This window comes from Tripterygium wilfordii, chromosome 7 (assembly GCF_013401445.1).
Source record: "Tripterygium wilfordii isolate XIE 37 chromosome 7, ASM1340144v1, whole genome shotgun sequence".
Lineage (NCBI taxonomy): Eukaryota > Viridiplantae > Streptophyta > Magnoliopsida > Celastrales > Celastraceae > Tripterygium > Tripterygium wilfordii.
Window position 1 is genome coordinate 1,715,291 of NC_052238.1, and position 20,126 is coordinate 1,735,416.

General features: G+C 38.2%; 3 protein-coding genes across 3 annotated transcripts; 1 reads left to right on the forward strand and 2 right to left on the reverse strand.

Moving 5' to 3' along the window:
- Positions 1-784: 784 nt before the first annotated feature.
- LOC120001621 (protein CNGC15b-like) lies at positions 785-4,985 on the reverse strand. Its single transcript, XM_038850014.1, has 7 exons — positions 3,947-4,985; positions 3,290-3,842; positions 2,978-3,190; positions 2,542-2,834; positions 2,258-2,369; positions 1,771-2,007; positions 785-1,479 (listed from the first exon to the last, which is right to left on the reverse strand). Exons 1-7 carry the CDS (start codon positions 3,973-3,975, stop codon positions 805-807), a joined length of 2,112 nt encoding a protein of 703 aa, XP_038705942.1. The 5' UTR covers positions 3,976-4,985; the 3' UTR covers positions 785-804.
- Positions 4,986-7,502: 2,517 nt separating this feature from the next.
- Positions 7,503-11,007, forward strand: LOC120001855 (exosome complex component RRP41-like). The gene is made up of 7 exons (XM_038850356.1): positions 7,503-7,721; positions 8,440-8,518; positions 8,740-8,842; positions 8,949-9,069; positions 9,786-9,874; positions 10,394-10,543; positions 10,783-11,007. The coding sequence occupies exons 1-7, from the start codon at positions 7,583-7,585 to the stop codon at positions 10,870-10,872; spliced, it is 771 nt and encodes a 256-aa protein (XP_038706284.1). The 5' UTR covers positions 7,503-7,582; the 3' UTR covers positions 10,873-11,007.
- A 158-nt stretch (positions 11,008-11,165) lies between these two features.
- LOC120001854 (E3 ubiquitin-protein ligase WAV3-like) lies at positions 11,166-15,959 on the reverse strand. The gene is made up of 2 exons (XM_038850355.1): positions 15,474-15,959; positions 11,166-13,503 (listed from the first exon to the last, which is right to left on the reverse strand). Exons 1-2 carry the CDS (start codon positions 15,681-15,683, stop codon positions 11,569-11,571), a joined length of 2,145 nt encoding a protein of 714 aa, XP_038706283.1. The 5' UTR covers positions 15,684-15,959; the 3' UTR covers positions 11,166-11,568.
- Between the last annotated feature and the right edge of the window lie 4,167 nt (positions 15,960-20,126).

The window sequence follows — 20,126 nt, forward strand, 5'->3', positions numbered from 1 at the left end:
AAATAACTGCTTCGTCTTCTCCGAGCAGGGAGATGGAGATTAGAAAATCAGGAGGAGGAGCGCGTTGTAAGGATATTGCTTATGAAAGCAGTGACGGAGTTCAATTTCTAGGTTTTAACAAGAGATTGGTTTGGCCGATTGGGCACAACGCGTCTTTGTGGACGAGAGAATAAGAAATTTTTTGAGGGAAAAAAAATGGGGGGAAAGGGCAGGGGAGCGAAACGAACCACGACACGGTATGACTTATGAGAATCTCTGAAAGGAATAAAGGATTGAGTCGGTGACTGCTTAAGGTTTAAGCAAAACGCGGTGCACACACCGAAAGGGCCACGGTGCACGGCTGAGTGTTTTTTTTTTTTTTTTTTCATAGATTTGCATAGTATATTCGAAAATAACTGGGGATTAAAATTTTTTGTAGGTTCTAGAATCATGAAAAGGGTTCCTCAATGCAATGGGCCTCGAAAGATACCCCAAAGATTTGGATTCGAAATTGGCCAATATTTGCTCCGGACACCCTTTTAAATGGGTTTTTATTGAATTCCCAATTGATAGCTACAAAACAAAAAAGGATCGGCTAACAATAGTACAGGTGAAACATGGGCCGCAAAGAGACGAACAACCCCGTTATATGTATTATTTTGCATTTGCTAATTGCTACGCTATCGTAGTATCGTGCCTTTAAAGAGGAAGCATGCCGCACAACTATATCCTTAAAAGGGATATGAACACCAAAAATGAAATGATAGCATTACGACATACTTGCTTCTATCTACTTAGGAGAAAGAAGAAAAAAAAGTAGTCTATTTACTCCTCGTCAATAGAAAAATCTGGTTCTTCCGGTTTCTGCAGTGAACTCACAACACCAGAACCTAACCCAGAATGACTACTTGCTCCCCTTCTAGTGCTTGCTGCCAACCTTGTTGCATATGTTAGCAAGCCTGACCCCGAAGATGGCGATTCAGGCTCAATAGCCATGGTGTTTTCATAAGCCTTTAATTCAACTGCTTCTTTTCGCCTTTTGAACCGACGCCACGCAGCTTGTATGAAACAAGCAGCCCACAATCTCCACTGGTGTGAGTGGAACCTGAACTTGTGTCTGAGTTGTTTACTATGTAATCTTCTAAATTGGGCCGCTACAAACTTCAAGTCATCTGCTTGTAAAGCAAATGCCTCTACTTCTGAAATGGCCTTGACTGTGCGAGTGGACGAAGCAAGGATGATGCTAGGACGGGGGTCCAAGGCCCATGTAAGCAATTCCTCACCACAGAAGCCTCCAGGAGCAATGCGGCATGAGTTGAAGAATCCAGTTCGTCCACCGTTGGTGGTGTAGGAATCAAGGTGTCCGCGGATTATGAAGAGCATCTCATTAACAGGATCACCTTCACGCACTAGAAATGTGCCTTCAGTGCATAAGGCCGGTTTAAGCCTTTCACATATTGCATCTAGCATCCTTTCATCCATTTGATCAAACAGCGGAACCTTTCAATTACAGAAGGAAAACAAAATCTTATATAAATTAACTGATGAAAGTATGAAACATAATCGTTTTTTGTTGTTTTGGAAGACTAACTGCAAAAGATATAATTGAAAGCATCGATAATGCATCATGTGTAACAGATGGAATCACGAAAATTGACACTCTTTTTCTATCTTCAATAGGTTTGACTCCTCCGAACTTGATTGAAGTTATTCAAGTATACTCTCGTGATTGGGTACATAACATCCATGGTGAGTTAAGAACACAAATAATAAGAATGTGGGATGGCTTACTCGTCGGACTAGGTCAAGGCATAGATGGCGCTTGATATCTCTTCTCAGATCCAAAGGAAGGCATTTAAGAACAGATTCTTCATCCACTCCTCGGGTGGCCGCCCACTTGTACTGATCATATTTCCGAACAGACTTCCTTAACTCTTGAGGTAGCTGCCTGTGATGCATCCATCGCTCTGTATCAGTTCTCTTGATCCTCCACTCTTCTAAATGAACAGTGGTCGACTGAAGATAGGTCTGGTAATTATAGAGCGATCATCAGTACTTCCATAACACATAAAAATTAAAAATCCCGTAAGGCAAATGCTTTAGATCATAAACACATGAAAATGACACTTCAGTGGACATATAGGTGCATAGCTAGGCATCTCTCTTTAGCCTTCCTTATTGAATCAGCTAGAAAGGCAAGCACCCCCGGATAACTGTCGGATATTTTAATCTGATAAACATGAATAGCAGTTACAATTGTACCAGTTTAAGAACGTACTTGCATATTGCCGATCAGCAGCGCGAAGAGAACCAGACCTAGCGTTGCGACTATGATGGTAAAAATTATTTCCCATGAATATGTGCTTGTGGAAAGACTTTGACCAAGAGAGCTGCAACATTAATGGAAAAGGACATTAAAGCTCAAATAGCTTTTGTATTGAGCTGGCTCACGGGCATACTTAATTAATCTCACGTAGAAATTTTCTTTAGTGTTTTATTCATAGAGAAAATTTTTGATAGAAAAATCAACAAAATGGCCAGAGTAATTTAGAAACTGGTTACCTCAGGTTCCTTAAGCCCCACCAAAGACAGTAGAAGTATTTGTTGAAGAATGGTGCAGTTGTAACATGAAAGGTCAATGCATCACCATAGATACCGAATGGATAAAACTTACTACCTGGATCACATTGGTCGGTAATATTGCTTGATTTGAACCAAGACTCCCTAAAAGAGCCATAACTACTGTGGCAGTCAAAGAATCCATGCTGACACGATGGCTTCTCACTATCACAGACACTTCTCCAGCATGCTTCTTGTCGCTCAATTGAGAGAAGATACCAGCAAGATCCTAAAACCTTTCAAAGGTATGGAAATTAAGATGTTTGAGTGTTAAAATCCAGCTAATCTGGAATAGAAAGGATAAAAACATTATTTGTTTTGATCAGCTCTTCATCCCTAATCCAAAATTCAAGAGGAAATATGAAGATTTTTTACTTACATGGCTTGCCAGCATGTAAAGTATGAGGTTATATGCAGCTCCTGCCCATGCCGTTTCAGTCACAACTCCCGCGGCATTGATAATTTGTGATGAGAGTGGAAATATAAGAAATAGTCTTGGGAGGAATTGGAAAATGATGAACAATCTCAAAAAGTTTTTGGTATTTGTCATTGTTGAACCCCTAAGATTGGGGATAATAACCCAAAGTAAGACCTGAAAAACAATAACAATTTCCATGGTTTAATCAAGGAATGACACTTAAAAGTCCATGCAACCACAACCTGAAACAAAAAATTCATATCAGTGTCCTACCTGAGGAAGGGGCAGGGCAGCGATGAGGTCAATCCAGAAATTCTTGTGTAGGTACCTCGTTGCAATCTTTGAAGAATCGATAACAAGCTCACCTCTCCCAAAAACACGGGAAGAAGGCGCAACGTAAGCTGTACGGAATCGAATAAAAATCTGAACCATGTAGAAGATATCAGCAATTGACCTAACAATTGTAAGAACGACTTCAAGAGGTATGTCAATATTTATACACGATTTATCCGATACTCCTGGCAGGAAAAAGAATAGAGGATCCACAAACAATGAAACTAAACTTGCTGCCAAAAATATCTTGTTCCATCGTTGAATAGTTTGTCCTCGAGGATCTAATATCTTGTTCTTAACTCTCTCGTAGTCCTCAGAGAAGACTCTCGACAGTACTTTGGCTTTCAATGATTTCCCTGATTTTTCATCTACCTCCTTCTCATACTTGTTGCTTGAATCTAATATTTGGTTTCCCTTAATATCAAATCTATATTTAAATACACCATTTCCAACGCTTGTTGGCAGCTTTGTTAATCGCATATCTTCTTGAAACCTGAAGTATAATTTATAAATCATGAATCTAAACAATCGACACCAAAATAATCAATGGAAAATATGAGGACGTCTCCAGTGTAATCAATTCTTTAAAGGACAAACCTTACTGATGTTGAATTACCATATCCCATTGCACTCTTTCGAATCTGCTGCTACGGCTTCAAACTAAAGGATTCAATCTGTGATGTAAGAAGGGATGAGATCAGTATATATACAAGCCAAAAATAAACTTTTCTTTCTCGTAGATTTTAGGCTCTGATTCTGAAACTGACTAGGCAAGAACTTAAAGCCACAGGTGCACGAAAAAAGCAGTGGAGGCTTTCAATCTTCAAGTATCATGTGAATAAATGACATAAAGATACATCAACTTGTATAAGAACCTTAGAGAACTTCCCCAAGTTTTGAGGCCACAAGTTCAAGTCAACATGTGAACTAGTTCTTTATTCAAACACTTTATCTGCATTAGTTATTGCAAACAACTCCACAAAATATAAACTTTCTATAAAGTCGACATCTGTTATCGCTAAAAGGTTTTCAAACCTGTAAATCTCTCTACCATGGTGTCGTTACATTAAAGACGTCAAGCTGCGACCAGGACCAGGACCAGGACCAAGAGTATGGGAACGAATCACTCAAAATATAATTGAAATTAAATAATAGCAGTTCAATGAAATTAAAAATTTAAAACTTTGAAGTGGGGAAGCGTCATTTCTTTCAGAAATCCCAAACACGGAGGACACTGTTGCCACACACACAGAGAGGTGGAGTGTGGACTTCCAAAAAATTTCCCGAACACCCACTCTCTTCACTTGGTTTTTTTTATCTGTCTCTGTCCCAATCTTGTAGACAGATTTCCATTACAACAGCCCAGAAGCCGAAAATTTAAGATTCATAATCATGGAAACTTTGTAATTTGTGATTGTGGATCTGTTTCCATCATTGTACACCGTGGAAACAGACTCCAACTTCTTGTTGCCGCCTCAAACATATGTACCTTGGTCCTTGGAATGGTATCGAATTGTTGAATAGACGCTTTTGGTATTTGAATTGGGTTTTAATTTATTGTCAACTCTTTTAAGGGAAATTAAATTTATGAAAAATCGAAGAAAGACAAAGACAGGATCATGTGAGTGTGCCCAAATTGGAAGATGGAAAAATATGCTTCTTCATGCGTCTTGCCAGTTAGTATAATATTTTATCTTTTCACTCTTTAAACTTGTTTTTTACCTCAACAATTTTCTCGTTTTCTTCCTTGAATTTTGTACTCTTAAATAAATAAGGTAGATGATTAAATTATAACATTATTGGCTACATCTTGTGCTCTAAATATGCGAATATGTGACCTAACGATGGAGTTATATTAGGGCAATTTGTTCAGTTCTTAAAACTCGCTCACGAAAGTTGTTTACATTTTACATGTTCATCACACTTTATCATGCTAATCATGTTTTCAAATCATGAGGCATGAACTGCATGCATGTATGTAAAGAACAAGTGGTCTTGTCTATGTCAAAAGCCTAACTGAATTAAATGAAGCAGAAGAGAATGAAGTGGCGACCGTTTAAGCAACATGAACCGGCATGTAGAAAGGATCCGTCTCTCTCCCACTTTATCATGCCTTCTTTGTCCCGACTCCCGTGCTTTGCATATGACGGTCGGTGGCAAAGAACAATTTGTTAAATAACAATGAAGGGTCAAGATTCAATATTAAACCATAAGGCCAGCGAGGTCCCGCCCGTACCAGCGTGCCTTATACTCCAATCCCGAACAAGAAAGGAACATTTAACTGTATAAGTCAAGGTGTTAAGACTTTTTCCATCTCTTTTTATTCTTTTATTATATATAGGGAAAGAATATATTTTAATGGTTCAATAAGCAGAAATATTAGAAAACTCGTGTCATAAATTGTTCAGGACGTGACACGTGAAACCATTAAATGAATGTATGGCACCAACTCTATCATGGATATGATTGTAAAGAAACATTAGACAAGCCATTTGTTTCAGCATTAATCCCGAGTCACAACCCTTCTTCAAACAGGCTGGATCAATCCGTCCATGGCCCACGTTATGGGAAACTAAAAGATTGACCTTGCCTTGTGCACGTGCAGATGCACTTCGTATGTATATGCATAATTAAACCTAAACCATGATTAGTCATAAAATATGTAATCTACATTTGGTGGACCAGCTGATCTGATGAGTCGATAACAATTCATTGATTTTGCAATTGATGTTTAATGTAGCATTTGTTTTCCACTGGTCTGGGCCTCTGCATAATATATGAAAGTGAATTGGTCCATTCCTAATAAAATTTGCTGAATTGAAACGACGCTCCAAGTAAGAAATCACAGCCCTGCACAACACAAGGCCCAAGAAAAGCCCAACATTTAGGAAGTTCCCGGCCCAAAATTTAAGAGTAAAGTATTGCCCTCGTACTGAGTTTTTGTAAGATTTTGAGTCGATTGACTGCATCATGCTGCCCAAGATCTGCTTAGGAGCTGGTCTCTGGTGATTTATTATGGTAGGCACAATGAGTCTGGCAGGTTGGAGTAGTTGCACAGTGCGTTTTTTTTTCTCCATGTGTTAAACCTAGAAGGGTGCTTTATTCAAATGTTAGTTGTAAGGGGTGACATTTGACAGCTTTCTCACCCCTTTGAACGGTAGATGGAGATCTGACTAGTGACTAGATGGAGAGGAAAATAAAAATTCCTACACATATATAAGCCACAGACTCCATCTACCTCCCTAAGGAAAAAGGTCCTCTGTTACCTGCCAAATAGAGGTAGTACTGCCAGTCTACTTCTTGGGTCAGTAATGGATCCACCTCCACCATCAAGTGCCCCACTGCTTGAGCAACCTCCGCCGCCTACACCACCACCAGCCCCAGGAGGAGGATGTTTTGAGTCATGGTAATCTCTCTTTAATCCCGTATGGTTTTTATGCATCTCCTAGTAAAACAAATGGTTAATTTGGCAAGAATATGACATTGTTTTAGTTGTGCAGTTTGTGGTTTCTGTGTTGCTGCGGTCTCTTTGGAAGCTGCTGCCCTCCACTGTTCGAGCCTGCAGGGCCCCCACCTCCATAAAGCTGCATGCGTTGATAACTTTAATACCTTCCTTGATCGATTTGAAATGTTTTTGTGTATGTGTTTGTGAAAGCAAAGTAGGAAAAGAGGTTATGACACTTATATTATTAAATTATGATCGAAGACCACTGAATCACTGATTGAAGGAACTGTCTTTGTGGAGTAACTACCATTCCAGCTTGCCTTAGCTAATTCTTCTTTCATTCTCATTCTTGTAATTAATGTTGTGCGTACAATATTTTGACATTCACACTAAGTTGTTCAAATTCTAATGAGAGAGAGAATTTGGTCAACTTTGCAAAAGTTGAGCATAACAGACCTTACAAGAGACGAAGCATAGCACAAGTTCTGTGAAACTAGTCTGGCTTGGAAATCAAAAGCAATAAAAAATTAAAACTTGAAGCCAAGAGACTTTCCCTAGATAATTACCAAACGTTTATTTTTCTGGGCTGAACTACAAGTTATTGATGTCCAAAAAAGAAGATCCGAAGCCCAAAATTCTGGTAATTCGGCCTAGAGGCCCAATATTAAAACGCACCGTCACTTGCAGCATAAAACCTGGGAAAGATGAGAAGGTCGCCGAGAAAAACAGAGAGGTCTCCAGCTGCGAAAGTGTCCGTTTGGGAAGAAGTAAAATAGGACGAAGATATAATGACGACGAAACATGGTGCAACTCCTACCACATACTCGCCGTCTCCGACCTCTAAATCAAGACCCCCGGTTACCAAAGACTCCGTTGTCGATTGGGTCCGACCCGACGGTCGCGGTCACCGCCAGTGCCGACCTGCATGTATGCCCTTTTATTCATATATGTACAGATCCTCATACGGGTTATGCTTCTTCTTTTTTCCTTTCCGCTTATCTTTTGCAAAGCCTTTTGGGTTTTTCTTGATGGGTGTCATTTGACATGTTGATTGCTAATCATTCTTTGATTATTATTAGTCTTTTGGTCTGTTTAGTCTTGAAACTTTGCTTCGTGGATGCAAAGTTTTGATATTTGTTTGTAGGCGCAAGGGTTCAAAGCCAATGTCTTTTTGTATTATGTATTCTCACCAGTTTGGCTGGTTCACTAGTTCATGGGACCCATGTGCATGTTTAAATTTGTGCCAACACATTGTTCAAATCCCTTCTTGCTTGGCTGTGCTGAATTATCTTATCTTTCGCCAATCTCGGATTTCGTATTCCTCGTCCAAGATATGCTACAATCTAGTATGAAAGATTAACATTCAGGTTTTAATCTTGACATAGCCGGAGTCTGATCCTAAATTTGATGAAAGTGTCTCAGTTATTGGATTGAAGGTGCTAAACCTTTTCAACTAGAAATCGCATTATAATTTATATATTCTTTCTTCTTGAGTGACAAGATGTGGATTTGGCATACAATTTCGGTTTTGGAATGTGGAAGTTGAGAAGATTGATACTCTTTCAATAAATAGAGCTTGTAAATTTTTAATGTGATCATGGTCTGATCTACATATAACATGAGCAAAAGTGTTTAATATATGCAGTTTTTAGGACTGGTGCTGTGAATGCTGCTTCAGGATCTGCATATGCAGAGTTTGGAAACACCAAGGTCATTGTGTCTGTGTAAGTGGGTCGTTTCCTTGTTAATTTCATTTCTCTTAGATGTCAAATTTTCCATCAATCCAAAGTTAAGGATTTCTGATATGGCTCCATGCCATGGGTTGGTTGTCCTTCAGCAAGTATTTGTGTGGGAATTTTCATTGCTGTTGACCTCACAATCTAAGCTCATTTTTCATTTTATTGTTCTCACATGCTTTTCATTTCATTGTTCCTTCTTGGTTCAGATTTGGGCCAAGGGAAAGTAAGAAAGCAATGATGTACAGCGACGTTGGGCGACTAAATTGTAATGTTGGCCATACAACTTTTGCCACACCGATTCGTAGGCAGGTAAATAACATTAAGATTTTGGAATTAGCTGCACTCTTAGTATTTTTTTATTTATTTACATTTACTGGTTGTAAGTTGTAACTAGTATTTGAACTCCAATTCATAGGGATCGGACCATACAGAGTTTTCTTCAATGCTACATAAAGCTTTGGAGGGTGCAATAATACTGGAAACTTTTCCCAAGACAACTGTAGACGTTTTTGCATTGGTGTTGGAATCTGGCGGCAGTAAGTTTACACTTTTGTATTCTATGTAGTTTGGACTTTGGGTGCGGGTATTCAAGTGTCAGATTCTTCGAGCTTTTGTGGTTTCTCCTATGATGGGATGCTTTGAAATATCATAAGCTAATTTGCATTCCAAGTTTTATGTGCATGTAATGTGGTACAGAGTGAAGTGTCTAAGCATCATAGTTTGTCATCAAACTAAAATATGATGAAAAAAAGAAGAACGACTAACAAAAGCTAATTGAGTTTTGTATTCCTTAGGATTAAAGAGAGATAGGTTAAGTTTACAGGGTAATTAGAATACTCATCTGGCAATGCTGTTTGTGTGTCATTTAGATTTTGAGTGTTGATGTGTTTCCAGCATTCCTTTAGCATATTTGGCCCTCTGAAAAATATATATTTTTCCTTGATATAGAGTTTTGGTGCTTGATAATAATAGTTCCACTCCCATTATGTGTTGGATGTGTAATGGCATCTCAAGAATTCCTTGCTTTTGAAAAGCTGTGGATAAAGGGATCTTGATAAGTTATATGCATTTATCAGAAAACTTACAAGCTACATAGATAAATAAAAATGAAAATAAGATCACGAAATAATCTTGCAGCTGTACTGAATTCTTTTTGTTCTCTCATATCAAGCATAATTATTCAATTAGACTTTATTGTCTGTCAGTAATTAATATTTTCTTATGAACATCTTGATCTCATGTACGGTTGCAGGCGATCTTCCTGTCATAATATCTTGTGCTAGTGTTGCCCTAGCAGATGCAGGGATTATGATGTACGATCTTGTTGCTGCAGTTTCTATGGTATGCATCTTGTACATAATTGTGCTTTCCTATTTACTTTTTGTATTTTGTAAGTGGCATTCAAGCATCATTTATATATAGACAATCAGTCCTTGTGAATATTGCTTGTCTATTTATCATATTTCATGGGGAGGACAGAAGGGGAAAAAGTCTATTTAGAAGAATCCAACACAGAATTGAGTGAGAACAAGTGTTATTTGAATAACCTTCTGTGTTCATGATTTTCCTTTTTTAATGGAAGAGATACAGTACGCTGACATGGAGATTCTTAAATTTCTAGGGTATTTGTAAACCTCCTGGAATTGATTTTAGCTTCGGGTGAAAAACTCAGGTCCACTGAATGGAATTGAAAGAAAATAGTGATTATGTAATTTAGCTATATTATAAATGAAAAAATATGCCTAAGAAGGCCTACCAATTGGAATTTTCGTTCCACATTGAATATATATGTGCTAAAATTGTACTCAACTTTTGTTCTGGTAAAATTTACATGATCCTAACAGTCTTTCTGTTATTCAGTCTTGCGTTGGTAAGAATCTTGTCATTGATCCAATTACGGAAGAGGAAAGCTACCAGGATGGCAGCCTCATGATTACTTGCATGCCTTCACGTTATGAGGTTACTCAGCTTACAGTTACAGGCGAATGGTCAACCCCTAAAATAAGCGAGGTATATAAGATTTGATCCATGCTTCGTTGCTTCTTTTATCATAGATTGGCCACCATAGTTATTTCGTAATCTAGTTGATCTTTTTCTTTGGCCTGTAAATGTGATTCAAAGGTACTATTTTCTAATTTTGCGAACATAATAATTTTTTTGAAATTAGAAAGGCGAAAATAAGGTCAGTTATCCACGTTATCTGAATAGTTGATGAAGTTTTGAGTATTCTTTTGTGATTCTCCAAACAGGCTATGGAGCTTTGTCTTGATGCTTCCTCAAAGCTTGCAGAGATCATGAGGTCATCTCTGAAAGAGGCTGTTTCTGGTTCACAAGAATAGGGAAAACAAAATACTGTAAAATTTTGCTAGTATAATGCTCTCACGGTTTTTGTAATTGATTTTTCTTGGCCATTGAAACAAATCTATATGTATTTTGTGACAATTCTTTAAATGGAATTGTAGAATTTTGCTCTATATCTATCATTCTCCATTTTGGCTGTGCTGACTGCATTGTCACATGTCCTATTTCCATTTCCAAATTAAAGCAGAGGAAAGCAATGGAACGACAAAATTTTGTTGAAAGAATCAGTGGCAGAAATAGCATATCACATCAAGAGAAGAATTACCCTCAATTATCCCCACCAATTACATAACTATACCATTCCTCCCATTCCATTGCGGGAAAAAAAAAAAAAAAAAAACAAATCTTGAAAACAAGACACCATTATGTACATAATGTGCGTCCATGTAAACCCCCCAAGTGCCGCCTTTTACATTTTATCCTCTTCTCTCTCGAAGATCTCCTTTTTCTCCAAACACTTATTCCTTCCCTTTACATAGCAAAACAAGAAAATATAGCCAATCCCCCAAGATAATACCCATTATGTGACAATAACCAATCTCCCAACCTCCACGGTTTACCCAACTTCCTAAAACATGGAATTAGAACGGATAGGAGTTCAAAGAAACAAGAGGTTTGTGGATATAGAATATACGAATGTTGGGCGAGGACAGGTTTCCAATGAACTGTTGCAGTTACCTTGGCTGTGATCGGGATGCTGGAAATGACATTGCCGCCCGGAGCGACCGTTTAGATGAGGGGTTCCCAAATGTCATGGTTTGTGAACGGGTTACCATGTCAACCATAGATGGCGTCTGATAGGCTCGTACAAGGCTTGAAATATCTGTGGAATCACCTCGTACTGTTGCCCGTTGCCATGAGTGTGAACTCAAACCTGATAGAACATAAGCCCGGCCAGATGCCTCGTATACACCACGGTTGGCCATCCTTTCTTGCATCTCCTTTAACTCCGCACACAGTGAAATGCATAACCTGTCACCAGCTCGTGCAGACGCAGATTCTGACAATGCCCTACGACAGCTCTGAAGGACCGATACTGCAGCATATAGATCCCCACGATCTGCTGCAACCCTAGCCTCAGACATTGCTTCTGCAGTACGTAGCCTGTTTAGCTGTCTATCTACTTCCAACGACACTACTGAGGGTCCAGTTGTTTCAGGTCTCAGGATCTTTACTTCACTAGACTCTGAAGTCACCATATCTTTTGTAAGGGGATCCCTATAAGCACATTTAACCTTCAGCAGTGACATCTCATCACTCGAATCCACAGCTGGGACATTAACTGTTACTAAAAAGTCCCTTTCTTCTTCAGCATACAAGTCTCCAACATCAATGGTACCAATTCTTGCATTTTCCAACACACTGGATCGATAACTTCCAGCCTTGATTGAACTAATTTGCAAGCTAAAGTGACTGCACTCAACAGTAAGCTTCAACTCCTGCACAACTACACTCAGAAGACCTCCCATGCATTGTGCAAATGCGTCCTGAATTACACTCTCAGCTTCAATGAATGAATATGTACCACCTGATATCTCAGAAATCGAATGCATAGAGGAAGCATCATGGTCTGATCCAAAACCAAATGCATGAACTGGAATCTGGAAGCCTGTACCACCATTGCGATGGATTGAGACAGGGAGAAGATGTTTGTAATCAATTCGAGGACCAGCCCCACCAGGACTGTTGACAGTGTATGTATCCTGCCCATCAGACAACAATATGATACTGCAAACTGGATTTTTCCACTTACGATCTACCAACACCTTGGCACCTTTCCTTAAACCATCGGCAATATTTGTCCCTCCATTAGAGACCAGAGAATTAATAGCCTGTAGTGACTCCTGCCGTACTGTCTCAGTCATCTGACGAAGAGGAAAGATACGGCGAGCTGTTGAAGAGAAGGCAATGACAGAGAGCCGGTCAGAGGGACCAAGATTTTGGATCACAAACCCCATAGCCCGTTTCAACAAAGCAAGCTTGGTTCCTGCCATACTACCACTAACATCAAGCACCGTAACAAGGTCCACGGAAGCACACAAATTTTCTGGTGTTGAAGGCAACTTAGTCTGGCTTTCGCCGCAATTTTTTACTCCACTTATAAAGGGAGCCTTAAAATGGATCAAAAGAGAGAAATTATCATGAGAGACGGCTCTTGGAACAGCGGAAATTTCTGGATATGTTTTGAGCTCTATTTTCCCAATAAAATTTTCAATTGAAGAAGTTTTAGAAGATGACCTCTTCCCACTAAACTCACTATGGGGATCTAAAACTTCATCATCATCAAAAATAGGTGGCTCAGGGGCACGGAAATGTAGATTGGTGTGCCTTCTTGCTTCTTGCTGAGGGGAGGGAAGCCGCCGTATGACAGTCATCCATGCATCATCCCGAGGAATTGGGTTGATCATTGCCTTTCCATGAGAATGATCAAAGGCAGGGCTCTGAAAGGGTATTTCTTTCCATTTTGCTCGGCAAACTGGGCAAACTTGGTTCCCATGTTTTACACTGGAAGTAATACAGTGAAAGTGGAAAGAATGTGAGCATTCAGCAGTGAAAATAGCATGGCCCTGGCCTGGTCTCATGGTGTTCAGGCATATCGCGCATGTGACCTGTATTTAAGAAGGATTACAAGGTGAGAAAACATAATTCAAATGGAACTGTACTAAATTGTAGTGGTAACTAGGATCAACGAAATTACATGAAATATGATCTATATAAAGGAAAAGAAACAAAATTGACCAAGTTAACTGCTACAAAGTGCAACATACTCCAGAAACCAGAGAGAAACATGCATCTTCATCAAGTCGATTAGGTATCTTCTGATTCTCTCTCTATGGTATCGTGTCCAGAAATGCATTTGAAAGTCTTTCAGATGATTCCAATCTAAATCACGATTCTGAATAGCATAACCATTGGTAATTTCAAATCACAAACTTAAAAATCCTCAATGCATTCTTTCAACATTTTAAGAATCATCCCATGATTAGGAATCCCTTGTATTCTTAACACCGACAAAACCTTCCAAGTTTTTTCTCTTCAGGATTCCTCGAAGAAGAAGAAAATTCAAATAACCAGTATGATGTCTAATGCTGGACCTAATGGTTCTCAACTGCTCATACAGGCTGGTCTATAAATATAATATAACCTATCAGCACAAGTCCCAAAATTAAGAACCGTTGTCAAGAGGTATAAATGGTCTACTCCCTAATTCATATTACTTAAAACTTCATCAAGAAGAAGGCTGTATTTGGAAAAATTTTGGCCCAATTAGATCCTTACGGGGCATTTGGTTGGCATTTTGAGGGAGGAATGAGGCGAGCCGAGGGTGAGAATCACTCATTCACTCGTTTGGTTGAGTTTGAGATGGTGGAATCACTCTTGATTTCATACCAAACATGATAATGTTCATCTCATACTCACCTCACACTCATTGGATTAGCAACCAAATGCCCAGTTAGAGCTTTAGACTTTGGCTTTTCTCATCTCTACTTTGGAATTAGATAATTACACTTTTCAGCAAGGCAAAAATGTAAAATTATCAAAATTGAAGGGCATAAGCTAATCATCATGGAGGGGGGGGGGTCAATATTAGGTAGTCAAATATCAAATATGGATGCAAAATTAAAATAGTCTACGGGACGGCTTTTCAAAATTAAGAACAATCAAAAACCCAAAGACAAACTAATGAGGGCATTCCAACACAATAACCTAACAAGGAAAAGTACCCGAAAGCGGGACAATGACAGGTTTGCGTAAAAAAAAATTCAACCTTGATATCTATTTGTTTAATCCTCCATTTTCTTTTATTTCTTGAAAGTTATTGCAGAGAGCTCACAATCAACGGTCCATAGGTTTTTCTACATTACCATCACAAGGAGAGAGATAGATCGTTCTGTATGCACTAGTGAAATTGTGCTGAACAGACAGATCACTTCTTTCCATGAAGAGAGGGAATGTGGCTTCTTTTCTAATAAGCCAGAGGACCACAACAAATGGTACTTTAAGGCAGACTAGTCCACTTTATCCCCACATGGACCTCCTTCACAGCAACTGTTGAAAACAACATATACCCCATTTTCACTATATTCAGATTCATCACAACCCCACCACCTCCACTACAACCAATACACACCCACTTGATAAGGAGATAGAGATTAAAACAAAAATTAGGCAGGCAAGGATAGCAACTAAAAATATCCTACTATTAATCACAAAAGTATAGATTAATCAAACTTAAAGGGGAAAAAAGAAGCTAGTAAGTGATCGGAACTGACATCAAGATCAATATGACCCTCTGTGCATACAATCCATCGTTAATGATAAAAAACATATAATAAACTCAACCATTACCTTGTACAAATTACAAATTATGGAGCTAAAAGTATATCATGGATTAATTCAAATGATACAAATAAGAAAACAAAAGGCATAGCGAATAACAGCGCCGGCATTACTTAAGAAAATTACGAAAAAAAATAAGGTCCATCAAATTCGAATCATTTTACCAAATTACGCTTAGGCTCCTACATATTGGTACATGAATGCATTAACATATAGTGTTGAAAAGAAATGCGCGAACCTTGCAGGATTTGGGTCCGGATTTGGACAAACGAAGGAGGCGGGAAGAAGAGGAGGAGGACGTCGATGGAGAGACCAAAACGGCGTCGGAGGACCGCAGCGCGGGTGAGGTCGTCGAGGTGGACGGTTCTTCGAGAGTTTGAGGCACATACATGCACGAATTCAAACCAAGAGCCAGCTTTGCTTTTCTCCATTTGCTTCCCATCTCCATCTCCCACAAACAATTTAGATCTCTATTAAAAATTTAAAAGGAAAAAAAAAAAACACTCAATTTATTGAATCCCGAAACATGATCCTGCCTGCGTAAAAGTACTTTGGATTGGGGTAAGACGTGCAATTTAGTGAAAAACAGAGGTTTATAAAACAAGAGGATAAAGGCAGCGAATGAGAGTTCAGAGAGAGGTTACAAAGGAAGGGAAGGTGAGAGCGGCTTTATGTCATTCACAGGTGTAGGCGTGGGCGTTTTTGACTTTTCGGCGGTTTTGAGTGGGATAGAGGTCAGAGGAGATCACGCCTTTTTTTAAAAAAGAAGTTCAAGTGCAATGGATTGATGGTTGTGAAATTGTCTACCATCGTCAAGGATAAATTATTGAATACTTACTACAGCCTCATTGTAGCTAGTGTAACATAATCAATGCAGTGTAAATTCACGACTAACATGAATCGTTGGAGAATGAAGATACGTATGTTATCATTCATATTTTATAAAATACATCAATTGTCTGTCTGTGAATTAATATCGTCCCATCGATTCTAACGCACTCATATGTGTAGTGTGAATAGTTTTGAAAATTGAAAATTCCATGTCCAACTGCCCCTTGGGTTAATAACTTATTTTCATTTATGCCACGCTACCAGCAGGACGTGGTGAAGGAAGATGTGTAGTAGTCAAATCTCGAATTTTCTAAGCTTGCGTTAGTATACGAGTACCAATATTAAGTTGCCGTCTAGGTTAGTATATGAATAATGTAAATGGTAGACCAAAGCATGCAGAGCAGTAGTTAAAATCAATTTATGCTGCGATTGCGAAATGCTGATTCATGTGTTGGTCCTGGTCGTACATTTAATGGTTCCAACCTCTTCGACGGCTCTTTAGTTTATAAGATTGATGAGAGAATTGAATAGTCTTCATTGGATGTCGTGAACAGATCAGGGTCGAGAAATATCAGTTTTGTTTGGTTGGTTGAAATCAAAATTGCAAGCCATGTGCCACATTCTTCTTTGCATATCTTGCCCCAACAAATAGGGATTCATTGATGAAATTAAAAGGTTGATAATCAAGCCACGTGTCAGATTCTTCTTTGCATATATATATTGCCCCAACAAATAGGGTATCTAAGCGTCTTTTAATTATTTACTTTATATTTGATTATCAACCTTTAATTTCATATTTACCCGAGATTAGGTATACAATACCAAAACCATGTGATCCCAGTTCATGCAGATGCAGTACACGACAAGCACCAATGACAAAAATAAAATGGTTTAGCTTTATCTGCTTAATTGGTTCCTTTTTGGCTAAAAGACGAAAAATATAATGCACTTTTTTGTAATTCTTTTTTTTTTCCTTTCCAAAGTTAACGAAATACTAGTTTAGTTTAAGGTTGATGTGGGTAAACTCTCAAGTCTCTTTCCAATAACTACAGTAGGATAAAGTATTCGAAAATCTAGCTAAAACACTAAACACTAATTACTAATATTATGTGTACGTTTTGGGTCAAGAGCGCACCTCCATAACTTTATTTTTATTACACCATTATAATTAGTTTTTACGACCTGAAAACATATACTCCCTCCGTCCCGTAAAGATAGTCCTACTTTATTTATTCGTTTGTCCTAAATTATAGTTTTATTTCATTTTTTAGAATGTAATTAGTTCATTAGTTTCCATAACTTTATTTTAATTACACCATTGTCATTGGTTCTTATGTCCTGAAAACATATACTTTGTAATATGTCACTCAGTTGGGTTATACAAATCTGATAGATAAATGCTTAACATAAAGTAACCACTTATATATATAGTAAGTACTTTAATTTGTTTGATCAGTTCAAAAGTAATACATAAATAGTTGAAAATTTTCTTGACAACGTTATAATTAAGGAGACGATCAAATTTAAGAAACAAATAGGGGCGAAGATGTCTATATATATATTTAAATCCTTTTGTTGTATATATTTGTTTGTCCAATGAAGTAGTGATCCTGATCTCATGAATCATGATCTTTTGGTCTGTAACCACATATTGTGGGGGTGAGTGAAACACACACAAAACCCACTTTAGCTTTGCACGCAGTGGTGCTAATTAGACACAATGATATCAATGGCAGATTGATGTTTAAGGAATATATCTCTCTCTTTCTATATATATATATATATATATATATATATATATATATATATATATATATATACACACACACACACACACACACACACACACACATATATATATACATATATTGTCAACCTTGACCCAAGTAAGCAATTATATAATTAGTGGCTTCAATGTTACACTGTTTAATTTGGTTGTCCTAACATTAATTATAAGAAAAAAGTGATAAGTGCGTGGTGTGATGATCGATTGAGAACAATATGGACAGGGTTGTTTCCCAAATAACGTGCACTAAGGGTAGCCCGGCCGGCCACTGGATCAGGGCTTGATCAATTACTACGTACTTTCACTTTTGCAACAACTGGCCTGGGGACGCCAGCTAGCTAGGGATTAGAATCCTATATAATTTATGAATTGTCAACTTCTTCTTCTTGTAAAGCTGTGTCGTCAATGGGTTTTCAGTTGAGGTATCAAACACATGCATATGCATGGTGGGCGTTTGTCAATTGTCAATTTCTTTTCACAGAGCTAGTAGCTAGATAGCTTTGTGTCAGATCCTCGTCATGAACAATGAACACTTGATAAATCTAGGCAGTGGGGAGTCCCCACATATATATAAAACCCAAGATATGCTGACCTTTAACGCAACCAGATTGAATTTTTAAAGATAATATTCATGAATATTTAGCTTTTTTGCGTGATTCGTGAAAGAGTGCACCCCACTTGTAGTTGAGGTGGATATATAATAATAATTGAGTTGGAGTTGAGAGTTTTGAGTTAGTTGGGAGGTAATGTATGTGTATACATGACATGGGGAGTGGGGACAGTGGATTGGTCAGTTTCACCGTTCGAATGTGTCTTATATATCTTAATTGCACAGTGAAAGGTATAGGTATATTTATATGCTTGAAGATGCATTTTAATACATACTTGGGAGGTTGGAGAGGTAGAGATGATGCATCATGCATGTACAGTGTGTACAGGGTGTCGAAAAGCATCAATCGACATGCGATATATGCAAGGTTGTGTTTGCCAAAAGAAAAAAGCAGGCTGAGAAAGTCAATTAATTGGAGTTAATGTCAATGGCAAGTTTGTTGTGAAGATGAACTGATCCACTCATTCCAACATCCATCACAAGACAACCTTTCCTACTCCCAACAATAACTCGTGATTTCAAATTTTCAATCAATAATATATATATGTCATTGATGCCATTCTGTATTGTTTCTGTTTATATATATATATATATATATATGTCCGAACTGTGGCTTGGTAAGTCGCTTTTTGGACTGCATATGCATGCGAGTCATTTTGACTTCTTTGTCTTTTTCCGCGAATTCCCTTATTGGGAATGCCATCATGCTTTACGTCAATGAAGGATTTAAAATTTGATGATTTATTTGTTTATAGCTTAAAAGTATACACAATAACTTCAAACTAATAAAAGAGTAGTCAAAATTATCAGACTAAGCATAATCGTCATCAGATAAATAACCACCCGCACCAGTGTCGCTCTTCATCCTCATCTGACTCATCGTCCGAGGCTTTATCCATAACAAGCGAACTCTTATCTATGTCTATGTCTCACTGATGGAGACGTCGATGCAACATATCACTTGCGGGATACCCTAGTATGCCCTAGGGCTGTGCAAATGAAACCGAAAACCGGATCAAAACCGGTAACCGGACCGGTCGGTCCGGTTTGGATCGGTTAGTTGACCGAGTTTGGTCAAACGGTTTCAAAAACCGAAACCAACCGAGTTAAGTCGGTCTGGATATGGTTTGGAATTTTTGTAATCACCGGTTAACCGGACCGGACCGGTATATATAATATATAATATTTAATACTATAATGTCTTTAAATATGGACCATTGAGATATAATATATAATTACTAATGTTATGTACCATTAGATTAAGACATTAAGTGATTAACTATGAAATATTAATATAATATATATCATTCCTTGAGATTTTTTTTGAAACATTTTTATCAATCATTTAAGATTTGCTTACAAAATAGATATTTTACGAAATACCATAACCGGACCGAAACCGAACCGGTTAGTCGGTTAACCGTAGTAACGGGTTTTGATGGTTTTGGATTGATTTTGGTTTCAGAAAATACAAATCCGTAATTTTCGGATTGGTGACGGTTTGGCCTCCACGGTCCGGTTAACCGGACCGTGCACAGCCCTAGTACGCCCCTTCTTATTTATTACTTCACTATGAATCCAATGTAACGTGTCACCATTGAGGTATGTCCGTGCCATCCCTTACTCATTTATCTCAGCATTAGGATTCCGATATAATACCTCGT

Coding starts and splice junctions, on each gene's coding strand:
- LOC120001621 (XM_038850014.1), bottom strand. CDS start 3,975: ATGGGATATGGTAATTCAACATCAGTAAG. Junction 3,843..3,946: donor GGTAATTCAACATCAGTAAG/GTTTGTCCTTTA, acceptor ATTATACTTCAG/GTTTCAAGAAGATATGCGAT. Junction 3,191..3,289: donor CTGCCCTGCCCCTTCCTCAG/GTAGGACACTGA, acceptor ATTGTTTTTCAG/GTCTTACTTTGGGTTATTAT.
- LOC120001855 (XM_038850356.1), top strand. CDS start 7,583: ATGACGACGAAACATGGTGCAACTCCTACCACATACTCGCCGTCTCCG. Junction 7,722..8,439: donor CCGCCAGTGCCGACCTGCAT/GTATGCCCTTTT, acceptor TAATATATGCAG/TTTTTAGGACTGGTGCTGTG. Junction 9,070..9,785: donor GGTGTTGGAATCTGGCGGCA/GTAAGTTTACAC, acceptor GTACGGTTGCAG/GCGATCTTCCTGTCATAATA.
- LOC120001854 (XM_038850355.1), bottom strand. CDS start 15,683: ATGGAGATGGGAAGCAAATGGAGAAAAGCAAAGCTGGCTCTTGGTTTG. Junction 13,504..15,473: donor CCGGACCCAAATCCTGCAAG/GTTCGCGCATTT, acceptor TCTTAAATACAG/GTCACATGCGCGATATGCCT.